This window comes from Macaca thibetana, chromosome 11, assembly GCF_024542745.1.
Source record: "Macaca thibetana thibetana isolate TM-01 chromosome 11, ASM2454274v1, whole genome shotgun sequence".
NCBI classification, from domain to species: Eukaryota; Metazoa; Chordata; class Mammalia; order Primates; family Cercopithecidae; genus Macaca; species Macaca thibetana.
In genome coordinates this window covers 107482673-107495791 of record NC_065588.1, presented here as the reverse complement: position 1 = coordinate 107495791, position 13119 = coordinate 107482673, and the positions used below count along the sequence as shown (strand labels likewise).

Here is a 13119-nt window from a genome sequence, read left to right as displayed (position 1 = left end):
CCAACCCCTCTCCCACCACATTACAAAACAAAACCCCTCCCCCACCACATTATAAAACAAAACCAACCCCTCCCCCACCACAACACTAGAAAACAAAAACCAACCCCTCCCCCACCACATTATAAAACAAAACAAACCCCTCCCCCACCACAACACTAGAAAACAAAAACCAACCCCTACCCTACCACATTATAAAACAAAACCCCTCCCCCACCACAACACTATACAACAAAACCAACCCCTCCCCCACCACAACACTATGCAACAAAAAACCAACCCCCTCCCCCACCACAACATTATAAAACAAAACCAACCCCTCCCCCACCACAACACTATGCAACAAAAAACCAACCCCTCCCCCACCACATTATAAAACAAAACCAACCCCTCCCCCACCACATTATAAAACAAAACCAACCCCTCCCCCACCACAACATTATACAACAAAAAACCAACCCCCTCCCCTACCACAACATTACAAAACAAAACCCCTCCCCCACCACATTATAAAACAAAACCAACCCCTACCCCACCACAACATTATACAACAAAAAACCAAACCCCTCCCCTACCACAACATTACAAAACAAAACAAACCCCTCCCCCACCACATTACAAAACAAAACAAAACCCTCCCCCACCACAACACTAGAAAACAAAAACCAACCCCTCCCCACCACAACACTATACAAAACCAAACCCTCCCCCACCACACTATAAAACAAAAAACCAACCCCCTCCCCCACCACAACACTATACAACAAAAACCAACCCCTCCCCTACCACACTATAAAACAAAACCAACCCCTCCCACCACAACACTATACAACAAAACCAACCCCCCACGACACTATAAAATAAAAACCAACCCCTCCCCCACCACAACACTGTAAAACCAAAACCAACCCCTCCCCCTCTATAACACTATAAAACAAAACCAACCCCTCCCCCTCTATAACACTATAAAACAAAACCAACCCCTCCCCCTCTATAACACTATAAAAAAACAAAACCAACCCCTCCCCCTCTATAACACTATAAAACAAAACCAACCCCTCCCCCTCTATAACACTATAAAACAAAACCAACCCCTCCCCCTCTATAACACTATAAAACAAAACCAACCCCTCCCCCTCTATAACACTATAAAACAAAACCAACCCCTCCACCTCTATAACACTATAAAACAAAACCAACCCCTCCCCCTCTATAACACTATAAAACAAAACCAACCCCTCCCCTGCCAGCACATTATAAACAAAGACCAACCCCTCCCCCACAACAACACTATAAAACAAAAAAAGGATGGAAGTCTTTTGTGAGGTAGGCTCTTGGTAGGCGCATTTGGGGACCCTAGGGGGCAGGGAGCCTGATGGCCCACAGCCCGGGGTGCTCATCCTAGCTCTGTCACTCACTGGATGGTGGCCTTGGGCAAGTCACTGCACCACCGTGCCTCTGGATTTCCTTATCTGTGAAATGGGAATGATAAACAGTCCCTTTGGGGGAGACTGACATGAAGATTACAGGACAAAGCACTTTGACCACTGGTTATTAGCATGACTGCTTTTTTTTTTTGAGATGGAGTCTCCCTCTGTTGCCCAGGCTGGAGTGCGGTGGTGCGATCTCAGCTCACTGCAAGCTCCGCCTCCTGGATTCACACCATTCTCCTGCCTCAGCTTCCCCAGTAGCTGGGACTACAGGCCCCACCACCAAGCCCGGATAATTTTTTTATTTTTATTTTTTGTATTTTTAGTAGAGACGGGGTTTCACCGAGTTAGCCAGGATGGTCTCAATCTCCTGACCTTGTGATCCGCCTGCCTCAGCCTCCCAAAGTGCTGGGATTACAGGCATGAGGCACCGCACCTGGCCAGCATGGCTGCTTTTAATCCTCGTTACAGCCTTATGGAGAGGAGTTTTAAAATCAAACACTGTATTTATAATAAACTATTAAAAACATATAGAAATATACAGAAAACAATACATAAGTCCTCTCCTCCCTTCCACCCATCACTGTAATCGATACTGACACTTCACTCCCGTCACTTCCGATCTCTTTTCTTGTTTTAAAGAAATAGGAAAGGGCCAGGTGCGGTGGCTCACGCCTGTAATCCCAGCACTTTGGGAGGCTGAGGCAGGCGGATCACGTGAGGTCAGGAGTTCGAGACCAGCCTGACCAACATGGAGAAACCCCGTTTCTACTAACAATACAAAATTAGCGGGGCATGGTGGCGCATGCCTGTAATCCCAGCTACTCAGGAGGCTGAGGCAGGAGAATCACTTGAACCCAGGAGGCAGAGGTTGCAGTGAGCTGAGATCATGTCATTGCACTCCAGCCTGGGCAACAAAGCAAGACTCTGTTTCAAAAAACAAAAAAAGAATAGGAAAGGAGCAGAGCAGACAAAGTCACCACTCCTGCCTCTTCCTGGCCTCCTCCCTGCCCAGTGCAACCTCCCTCCCCAGCTGGGGGGCTGCCTCGTTATACATTTCATTTTTTTTTTTTTTTTTGAGACGGAGTCTCACACTGTTGCCTGGGCTGGAGTGCAATGGCGAGGATCTCGGCTCATTACAACCTCCACCTCCAGGGTCATGAGATTCTCCTGCTTCAGTCTCCTAAGCAGCTGGGATTTCAGGCACGCGCCACCATCCCCAGCTAATTTATGGTATTTTTAGTAGAGATGGGGTTTCACCAGCACCCCCTGAGATGCTCCTGCCCACACTCACCCTGGGAGGCACCAGGCTGCTGGCCCACCGCCTGGCCGAGCTGGTCGGAGAGCCACAGCTGCATGCGGATGAAGGGCTCCCGCCCCTTCTGCGTCAGCTTGCTCCATGGCTTCGGCCGGGACAGCATGTCGCTCACACTGCCCTGTGACAGGCCCAGTACCTGCGAGGGGTGGGGCAGGGGGGTAGGTCAGCAGGCCCCTGGGACATGGGCCTGGCCCTCCCTCCCCTCCCCCACTTTTTTTTTTTTTTTTTTTTTTGAGACAGAGTCTCGCAAGATCTCAGCTCACTGCAAACTTCGCCTCCCAGGTTCAAGTGATTCTCCTGCCTCCGCCTCCTAAGTAGCTGGGACTTATACCAGGTTGGTGCATGCCTGGCCAATTTTTGTATTTTTAGTAGAGATGGGGTTTCGCCATGTTGGCCAGGCTGGTTTCGAACTCCTGACCTCAAGGGACCCACCCAACTCCACCTCCCACAGTGTTGGGATTATAGGCGTGAGCCACCACGCCCAGCCTCCCCTCCCTTCCCCTCTGTCAGAGTCCAGGCAGCCTTCATTTGTTCCTCATAGGTGCCTGCCATGTGCCTCTGCTGTGCCCTTCCCCTCCGGTACCCTCCCTGATGTCCCTATATGTAAAAATCCTTCAGTACCCCCTCCTCCAGGAAGCATTCCCTGACCTCCCACTTAAGTCATTTCTCCCTCCTCCGAGCTTGCCTGGCCCTTTGCCTATTCCCTATTTAAGAGGTGACACTTAAAACTGGCATTGCAGGGGCACCAACCAATCAGGACGCACTGAGGTCCCCTGGCTGGGGTGAGCCTTACTTAACCCTTTATTTTTAAAATTTTATTTATTTTTGCGGGGGGGATGAGGTCTTGCTCTGTTGCCCAGGCTGGAGTGCACTGGTGTGATGATGGCTCACTGTAGGCTCGACCACCTGGGTTCAAGCAATTCTCCCACTTCAGCCTCCTGAACAGCTGTGCACCACCACACTCGGCTAATTTTTTTTTAAATTTATTTTGTAGAGATGGGGGTCTTGCTACATTGCTCAGGCTGGTCCCGAACGCCCCCCCCCGGTTTTTTTTTTTTTTTTTTTGAGATGGAGCATCATTCTGTCACCCAGGCTGGAGTGCAGTAGTGAGATCTTGGCTCGCTGCAACCCCTGCCTCCTGGATTCAAGTGATGCTCCTGCCTCAGCCTCCCAAGTAGCCAGGACTATACAGGCACAAGCCACCACGCCCAGCTAATGTTTGTATTTTTAGTAGCGACGGGGTTTCTCCATGTTGGCCAGGATGGTCTTGATCTCTTGATCTGCCCACCTCAGCCTCCCAAAGTGCTGGGATTACAGGTGTGAGCCACCGCCCCCGGCTTAATTTTTGCATTTTTTAGTAGAGACGGGGTTTCACCACGTTGGCCAGGCTGGTCTCAAACTTCTGGGCTCAAGAGATCTTCCCACCTCCATCTCCCAAAGTGCGACTCTCAGAGTGCGACTTGGTGAGCCACCAAATCCTGCCACATAACCCTTTAGTGGCTGGACCTCAGGCGATCTGGAGGGGCCTGGAGGAAGGGAGTTAAGTGGCTGTTTACTAGCCAGGATGGAAGCATTACCCGGTTTTAACAACCATGGAGCAGAACGGTGACCCTCCTTCCTGCGGGGCCCAGGGACAGGACTCAGAAATGGAGGGCCTGGGGCCCTGGGGTCCCGTCGGCCTGCTTGGGTGGGCATCCTGCTTCTCAGACATCTCCCAGAGCCCAGACGCTGTGCGCCCGCCCTGCACTCACCTTCTCCCCGAAGATCCTCTGGCAGATGCCGTTCTTGGCCAGCTTCTCCTTGACCTGGCGGGTGAGCTCCAGCGTGTCCACCTCACGGTACATGTACAGCTCGTACTGCTCGGGAGTCAGCGGCGGCACGGTGGGCTTCAGGGTGCGCGGCACGTAGGCCGGGTAGTAGGGCAGCCGCGCGCCCGCCTCGGCCGTCGCACCCTCAGCCTTGAGCTCGCCCGCCCTGGGGGGCTCGTCCTCCGCCCCTGCCACAGCCTCGTCCTCGGGGGGTACCGGGGCCTCATCCCCGCGGGGCCAGGCGCGGCCATTGGGCTGGCCAGAATAGCCGGAGGAGGAGGAGGAGGACAGTGAGGGCGACACGGAGGCGTAGGGGCGGCTGAGCAGGCCGCGGTCGGAGGCCCAGTGGTGGTCGAAGTAGCCGGCGTCGCCAATCTCGGACTTGACCTTGCGGATGATGCTCTGCACGAAGGCGGCGGGGGACAGGACCGGGAGTGGCGCCTGCACGGGGCCCCCACCGCCCTCCTCCTGCTTCACCAAGGCCGGGGCCCCGTTCTGGCTCGCGGTGGCCAATGACGGCCGCTCCGGAGGCGAGGGGGGCACCGAGCGGCCCCTGGGTGCCGCCTCCATTTCCAGCAAGGCCTGTTGCTGCGCCTGCATCTCACGGCGTGCCTGCTCCAGGATGCTCTTGATGGCGTCCTCCGAGGTGCTGGCAGGGCCCGCGCCATTGGCAATGCTCAGTGGGGCCGCCGAGGTCTTGGGCTCGCCTGCAGGGAGGGGACAGGACGGCCCGAGGCCCAGGGTCAGGGCACGGCGTGCAGGGGATGTTCATAGCATCCCTGTTGATGCCAGCAGGGTGTCCAGGCAACCTCTGTGTCCAGCAACTGGGGATTGGCTAAGTAAATCATGATCCCTCCCTGTGGCAGAATATTAGGCAGCCACCAAAAATTCGGTTGGCAGTGAGGTTTTGGCATATGCAGAGAACATACTCATGGGGATAATGCAATGTAAGAACACACCTGACTTCTGTTTTGTTTTGAGATGAAGTCTCACTCTGTCACCCAGGATGAGGATGGAGTGCAATGGCACGATCTCAGCTCACTGCAACCTCTGCCTCCCTGGTTCCAGCAATTCTCCTACCTCAGCCTCCCCAGTAGCTGGGATTACAGGCGCGCACCACCACGCCCAGCCATTTAGCTTTAGTAGGGACGAGGTTTTGCCATGTTGGTCAGGCTGGTCTCGAACTCCTGAGCTCAAGTGATCTACCCCTCAGCCTCCCAAAGTGCTGGGATTACAGGCATGAGCTACCGTGCCCAGCCTGACCTGACTTTTACATAGGCCACGATCCAACCATGCAAATGTTTAAAGACAAAGAAAACACGAAGGCACAGAAAAGGGGCTTGTTCACTTGTTCTGTTTTTAAAAAATTCTTTAAAAATATTTCCTTCCTTCCCCGTTTCCCTTCCCTTCCTTCCTTCCTTTCATAGAGATGGGGTCTTGCCATGTTGCCCAGGCTGGTTTCAAACTCCTAGCTTCAAGTGATTCTCCTGCCTGGGCCTCCCAAAGTGCTGGGACTGCAGACATGTGCCACCATGCTCAGCTAATTTTTGTATTTTTTGTAGAGACGGGGGTTTGCTATATTGCCCAGGCTGGTCTCAAACTCCTGGACTCAAGCGATCTGCCCTCCTCAGCCTCCCAAAGTGCAGGGATTACAGGCGTGAGCCACTGTGCCCAGCCCTTCACTTGTTCCAATAGCAACGAATCCAAATGCCCATGCAGAGAATGGATCAAAAATAGTAGGATGGGCCAGGCACAGTGGCTCACACTGGTAATTCCAGCACTTTGGGAGGCTGAGGCAGTCAAATTGTCCGAGTTTGGGAGTTCGAGACCAGCCTGGGCAACATGGCAAAACGCAGTCTCTGCAAAAAATACAAAAATTAGCTGGGCGTGGTGGCTCACACCTGTACCTCAGGGTCTGAGATGGGAGGATTGCTTGAGCCTGGGAAGTCGAGGCTGCAGTGAACCAAGATTGCATCACTGCACTCTGACCCAGGTGATAGAGTGAGACATCCATCTCTAGAAAAAAAAAAAATAGTGGGATGATCACACAATGGAACACTGTACAGCAGTGAAAAAGTCCTCATGCAAAATCACACATGAATCTTTTTTTTTTTTTTTTTTTTTAAAGAGATGCAGTCGTCGGGCGCGGTGGCTCATGCCTGTAATCCCAGCACTTTGGGAGGCCGAGGCAGGCAGATAACGAGGTCAGGAGATCAAGACCATCCTGGCGAACACGGTGAAACCCCATCTCTACTAAAAATACAAAAATATTAGCCGGGCGTGGTGGCGGGCGCCTCTAGTCCCAGCTTCTCGGAGAATGGCATGAGAATGGCATGAACCCGGGAGGCGATGGAGCTTGCAGTGAGTGGACATCGCGCCACTGCACTCCAGCCTGGGAGACAGCGAGACTCCGTCTCAAAAAAAGAGAAAAAAAAAAAAAAAAAAAGATGCGGTCTTGCTGTGTTGCCCAGGCTGGAGTGCAGTGGCTCAATCTCAGGTGCGATCATAGCTCTCTGTGGTCTCAAACTCTTGGGTTTAAGTGGTTCTCCTCCCTCAGCCTCCCGAGGAGCTAGGACTACAGGTGTGAGCTACTGTGCCCTTTGTGTAAGACCTAGTAACATAATATTGAGTGAAAAAAGCAGGTCCAGGCTGGGAGCAGTGGCTTATGCTTATAATCCCAGCACTTTCGGAGGTGGATGCAGGAGGATTACTGGAGCCCAGGAGCTCAAGACCAGCCTAGGCAACAAAATGAGACCCTGACTCTACAAAAAAAGTAAAAAAAAAAAAAAAATAGCCAGGCATGGTGTTGTATGCCTGCGGTGCCAGCTGAGGCAGGAGGATCACTTGATCCTGGGAGGTCGAGGCGGCAGTGAGCCATGTTTGCACCACTGCACTCCAGCCTGGGCAACAGAGGGAGAGCCTGTCTCAAACAGCAACAACAAAAACAAATCCAATAAGATGGCATTCAGTATCACATGTTTTCTTTTTTTTTTGACTGAGTCTTGTTCTGTCGCCCAGGCTGGAGTGCAGTGGCGTGATCTCGGCTCACCTCAACTTCTGCCTCCTGGGTTCAAGCAGTTCTCTTGCCTCAGCCTCCCGAGTAGCTGGGATTACAGGCACTCAACACCAGGGCCGGCTAATTTTTTTTTTTTGGATTTTTAGTAGAGACGGGGTTTCACCGTGTTAGCCAGGCTGGTCTCAAACTCTTGAGCTCAAATGATCTGCCCGCCTTGGCCTCCTAAAGTGCTAGGATTATAGGTGTGAGCCACCATGCCTGCCCGGCATCATGTGTTTTCTATCAAGTTCCATAACAAACAACATAAACAATATATGATTTAGTGAAAAATATTTTCTACAAATGGCAAACACAAAGGAACAACAGGACAAAAATTTAGGATGAAAGACATCTCTGGGGAAGGAAGGCAGGGGTGGGATGGGGGAGGAAAATGCCAGATGTCAGTTACTGGGAATTTTCTAAATCTTGGGTTGGGCAATATGTTCCCAGAGGTTCATTCTGTCATTTACATGAATGAATGAATGAATGCATGAATATACACACACATATATACACATATATATGCACATGTGTACACACATACACACACACACACACCCGGGAGAAGGCCATGCAGGCAGCAGCCCTATGAGTGTGCCATGAACCAAGGATAATAGATGGATCTGTGCCCTGAGGAATGACAATTAACCAGTAAATGAAAAGGTGCTTCCCTCTGCCTTCAGAGTAGCGTTCCCGACACTGGAGTCTCTCCAGCTCTGTAGAAAGCCAGATCAATGTAACCCCTTCTTCATTATCTTTGTGTAGTTTTCATCCTAGTGGGTCCTCTTAGACCCATTAAAAATAATTTTCATTGCTTTTCCAATTAAACAGTAATATAGCAATGGAACATTATTTTGTCATAAAAAGGAATGAAGCACCGACAGGGGCTACAACAGGAATGAGGCTTACAAACATGGGGCTGAGTGGAAGAGGCCAGACGCGAGGTAGCACACATGATATGATTCCATTTACACAAAATGTGCAGAATAGGTCAATCCACAGAAACAGGATGCAGATCAGTGGTTGCCAGGGGCTGGGGGGACAGTGGAATGGAGAAGCACTGCTTAATGGGTATAGGGTTTCCTTCTGGGGTGATGAACATGTGTGAACTGGAGAGAGATGATGGTTGCATAACACTGCACTAAATACTACTGAACTGTACACTTTAAAATGGTTAATTTTGGCCGGGCACGGTGGTTCACGTCTATAATTCCAGCACATTGGGAGACTGAGGCAGGCAGATCACTTGAGGTCAGGAATTTGCGACCAGTCTGGCTAACGTGGTGAAACCCTGTCTCTACTAAAAATACAACAATTAGCTGGGCATGGTGGCACGCACCTGTAATCCCAGCTACTCAAGAGGCTGAGGCAGGAGAATTGCTTGAACCTGGGAGGTGGAGGGTGGAGGTTGCAGTGAGCCAAGATCACACCACTGCACTCCAGCCTGTGCGACAGAGCAAGAGACTCTGTCTCCAAAAAAAAAAAAAAAAAAAAAAAAAAGGCTTAATTTTATGTTACGAGAATTTTACCTCGATTAAAAAAACCTCATACTTGCCTACTACGGGAGCACAGAAGAGCATGCAAAAAAAAAGGACAAAAAGTCAAGATGAAAATGAAAGTCCCCCTTACTGTCTCCTAGGGGCAACCACATGAAATATTTTCAAGTATTCCCTTCCAGTCTGTTTTCTTTCTTTTTTTTTTTTTTTTTAGACGGAGTCTTGCTGTCTCCCAGGCTGGAGTGCAGTCATGCGATCTCCACTCACTGCAAGCTCCGTCGCCTCCTGGGTTCACGCCATTCTCCTGTCTCAGCCTCCCAAGAAGCTGGGACTAGAGGCACCCGCCACCATGCCCAGCTAATTTCTTTGTATTTTTAGTAGAGACGGGGTTTCACCATGTTAGCCAGGATGGTCTCGATCTCCTGACCTCGTGATCCGCCTGCCTCGGCCTCCCAAAGTGCTGGGATTACAGGCGTGAGCCACCGTGCCCGGCCCAGTCTGTTTTCTAGACTACATGCATCGCATGATCGTACTCGATATGTGGAAGTGTAGTCTGGCTTGTCCCCATTTAGTATCAACATGAGTGTTTTTTTTTCTTTCTTTCTTTTTTGGAGACAGGGTCTTGGTATGTTGCCCAGGCTGGTCTCAAATTCCTGGGCTCAAGTGATCTTCCTGCCTCAGCCTCTCAAGCGGTTGAGACTACATGCCTGTGCCACTATGCCCGGCTAAAATTTTTTTTTTTTTCTTTTCTGAGACTTAGTCTTGCTCTGTCACCCAGGCTGGAGTGCAATGGCACGATCTCGGCTCACTGCAACCTCTGCTTCCCAGGTTCAAGTGATTCTCCTGCCTCAGCCTCCTGAGTAGCTGGGATTACAGGTTCCTACCACCATGCCCGGCTGATTTTTGTATTTTTAGTAGAGACAGGGTTTTACCATGTGGGCCAGGCTGGTCTCCAACTCCTGACCTCAAATGATCCATCTGTCTTGGCCTTCCAAAGTGTTGGGATTACAGGCGTGAGCCACCGTGCCTGGCCCCATTTTTTCTTATCATTAAAAGTTCTACCTTTAAGGGCTGCACATGCCACTGAAGGGATATTATCTGCTTTACTTACCGGATCCCCCACTGCTGGACACTTAGGTTGTTTTGTTTCCAGTTTGTCACTCTATGAACAATGATGGGAACGGCTTACATATAAACCCTTGTCCCCATTCTGGACATTTCCTTTGAATCCCAGAAGCAGAACTCGTGATTGAGCAGTTAGTCACATTCATTTCCTCCCCGGCAGTGGCTAGTGTGCCCACTGCTTAGCATTCTTTTTTTTTTTTTTTTTTTTGCCAGGGGTATGGGGCAATAACCTTTGTATTTTTCCTCTTGCTGAACACCTCCTAGACCCTGAATATAAGGCCACCGGCTGGCCCATGGATAGCAAACGTTTTCCTCTGCTGCGATGTTGTCTTTGATATTGCCCTGGTGCCTGCTTCTGACCCCCAGGAGAAAGTGCTGTATAAAGAGGTGGGAGCCCTGGGGTTTCCCTCTGTCTCTGTGTAACTGAACTCATGTCTTTCCTCCCTGGCCTGTCAGTTTAGTGGGAGACTTTGGCTAGTTATTTCTTTTTCTATTCTTTTTTTTTAAGACAGAATCTCACTCTGTCACCCAGGCTGGAGTGTAGCGATGAGATCTCGGCTCGCTACAATTTCTGCCTCCTGGGCTCAGGTGATCCTCCTGCCTCAGTCTCTTGAGTAGCTGGGACCACAGGTGTGTGCCACCACACCTGGCTAATTTTTGTATTTTTAGAGGAGATGGGGTTTCTTTTTTTTTTTTTTTAGACTGAGTTTTGCTCTTGTTGCGCAGGCTGGAGTGTAGTGGCATGATCTTGGCTTACTGCAACCTTTGCCTCCTAGGTTCAAGCAATTCTCTTGCCTCAGTCTCCAAATAGCTGGGATTACAGGCACCTACCACCATGCCCAGCCAATTTTTGTATTTTTAGCAGAGACAGGGTTTCACCACGTTGACCGGGCTGGTCTCAAACTCCTGACCTCAGGTGATCCATTTGCCTCGGCCTCCCAGAGTGCTGAGATTACAGGCATGAGCCACCGTGCCCGGCTCTGGCTAGTTATTTCTCATGGTTCTCTTCACCTCCATATCATGTTTCACCCATATCTGAAACCCGTGTCTAGTCCACAGTAGGTGCTTAATAAATGTTTACTGCATGATTACATCCTTCTCTGTCTTGCATCTCTCTTGCTACTGGAACTGACCAAGAAGGAAATTAGGCTCAGGGGATTTTACAGGTGGGTCAGGGTAGCTGGGTAAGTCCCTTCTCCCCTCACCCCTCCCAGGGACCAGGCAGGAGGGAGGGCCGTTCATTGGGAAACATCTCGGCTCCTGGCGACAACTGGAGGGATTCAGGACACCTGCTCGGAGCAGCCACCAGGGGGCAGCAGACACTGCAAAAATGGAGGAGGGCTTTGAAGCCGGAGTCCAGGGTCTCAGTCAGCCACAGTCTACGCTGTGCTGGGTGTGAGGATGGAACTCGGTTCCTGGCTGCAAGAAGCCAGGTGGGAGGCTGAGGCAGGTGGATCACGAGGTCAGGAGTTCGAGAGCAGCCTGACCAACATGGTGAAACCCCGTCTCTACTAAGAACACACACACACACACACACACACACACACACACACACACACACACACACACACACACACACACACACACACACACACACACACACACACACAATTAGCCGGGCATGGTGGTGCGTGCCTGTGATCCCAACTACTCAGGAGGCTGAGGCAGGAGAATCGCTTGAACCCAGAAGGCGGAGGTTGCAGTGAGCCGAGACTGTGCCACTGCACTCCAGCCTGGGTGACAGAGTGAGAATCCGTCTCAAAAAAAAAAAAAAAAAAAAAAAAAAAAAGAGGATGAAGGCACAAAGAGGCTAAGTAACTTGCCCAAGGTCACACAGTCAGTAAACAGCAGAGCCAGAATTAGTGGCCAGTCCAGCTCCACTGCAGCAAGCAAGCAGGTCATTGTGGTGGGGGTGGAGGGAGGCGGGCGCAGTGTCCAATCCATCTTCTTGCAGGAGGTGACTTCTGAGTTGGGTCATAGGTATGAGCAGGAGTTGGCCAGGTGAAAGGCATCCAGGGTAAGGACAGCATCAGAGGCGCAGGGTGGGGTGCACGGCAGCTGGGCAGGACTGTGAACAGTTCACGTGACAGGCACGGAGGGGCCTGAAGACTGTAGGGCCTGTAGGCCTTGTCCAGTCTTGGGATATTTTTCTTTTATTTTTTTTGACGGAGTCTTACTTTGTCACCTAGGCTGGAGTGCAGTAGTGTCATCTTGGCTCACTGCAACCTCCGTTTCCCAGGTTCAAGCAATTCTCCTGCCTCAGACTCCTGAATAGCTGGGATTACAGGCATGTATCACCATGCCCAGGTAATTTTGTATTTTTAGTAGAGATGGGGTTGTACCATGTTGGCCAGGCTGGTCTCGAACTCCTGACCTCAGGTGATCAGCCCACCTTGGCCTCCCAAAGTGCTGGGATTACAGGCATGAGCTGCTGTGCCTGGCCAAGGGTTGAGATTTATGTTGAGAGCCGTGGCAGGGTTCTGAGCGGTGCCACGACCACCCATGCACTCAAGATGGGTCCCTCTGGCTCTGGCGGTTCTGATCCACCTGGATTCCCTCTGGGGTGGACAAAGGCAGACGAGGCCTCACCTCCTGTTCACAGCTGGCCCCGGGGGCCTCAGGCCTTGCCTGCAGGGGTCACACTCACCGCCCTTCTGCGACTCGATCTCCTTTTTGGCCTGCTCTAGAATGCTCTTGATGGCGTCGTCCGAGCCCGTCTCGGGTGTGCGGATTCTTGGGGTGATGCTGCCTGGGGAGGCAAGAAGGCATCTGTGGCAGGATCTGCATGTTGGGCTCAGTCTCCGGAGCCTGGTGGGGTGGGAGGCTGCCTCCTCCTCCCAGGAGAGTGAGGGTTAGACCATCAGTGAGATGGCAGAGCCACCGCTTAGTC

The 13119-nt window shown here is 51.3% G+C and overlaps 1 protein-coding gene across 2 annotated transcripts in view; it reads right to left on the bottom strand.

The window, feature by feature from the left end:
* The window catches only part of CUX2 (cut like homeobox 2), a 280830-nt gene that overhangs the window by 26179 nt on the left and 241532 nt on the right, over positions 1-13119 (bottom strand). For both annotated transcript variants that reach the window (XM_050749630.1, XM_050749629.1), the window contains exons 16-18: positions 12877-12978; positions 4497-5260; positions 2722-2881 (exon numbers count right to left, since the gene is read on the bottom strand). In XM_050749630.1, coding sequence (XP_050605587.1) covers positions 2722-2881; positions 4497-5260; positions 12877-12978 — 1026 coding nt within the window. The remainder of the gene's footprint in view (positions 1-2721; positions 2882-4496; positions 5261-12876; positions 12979-13119) is intronic.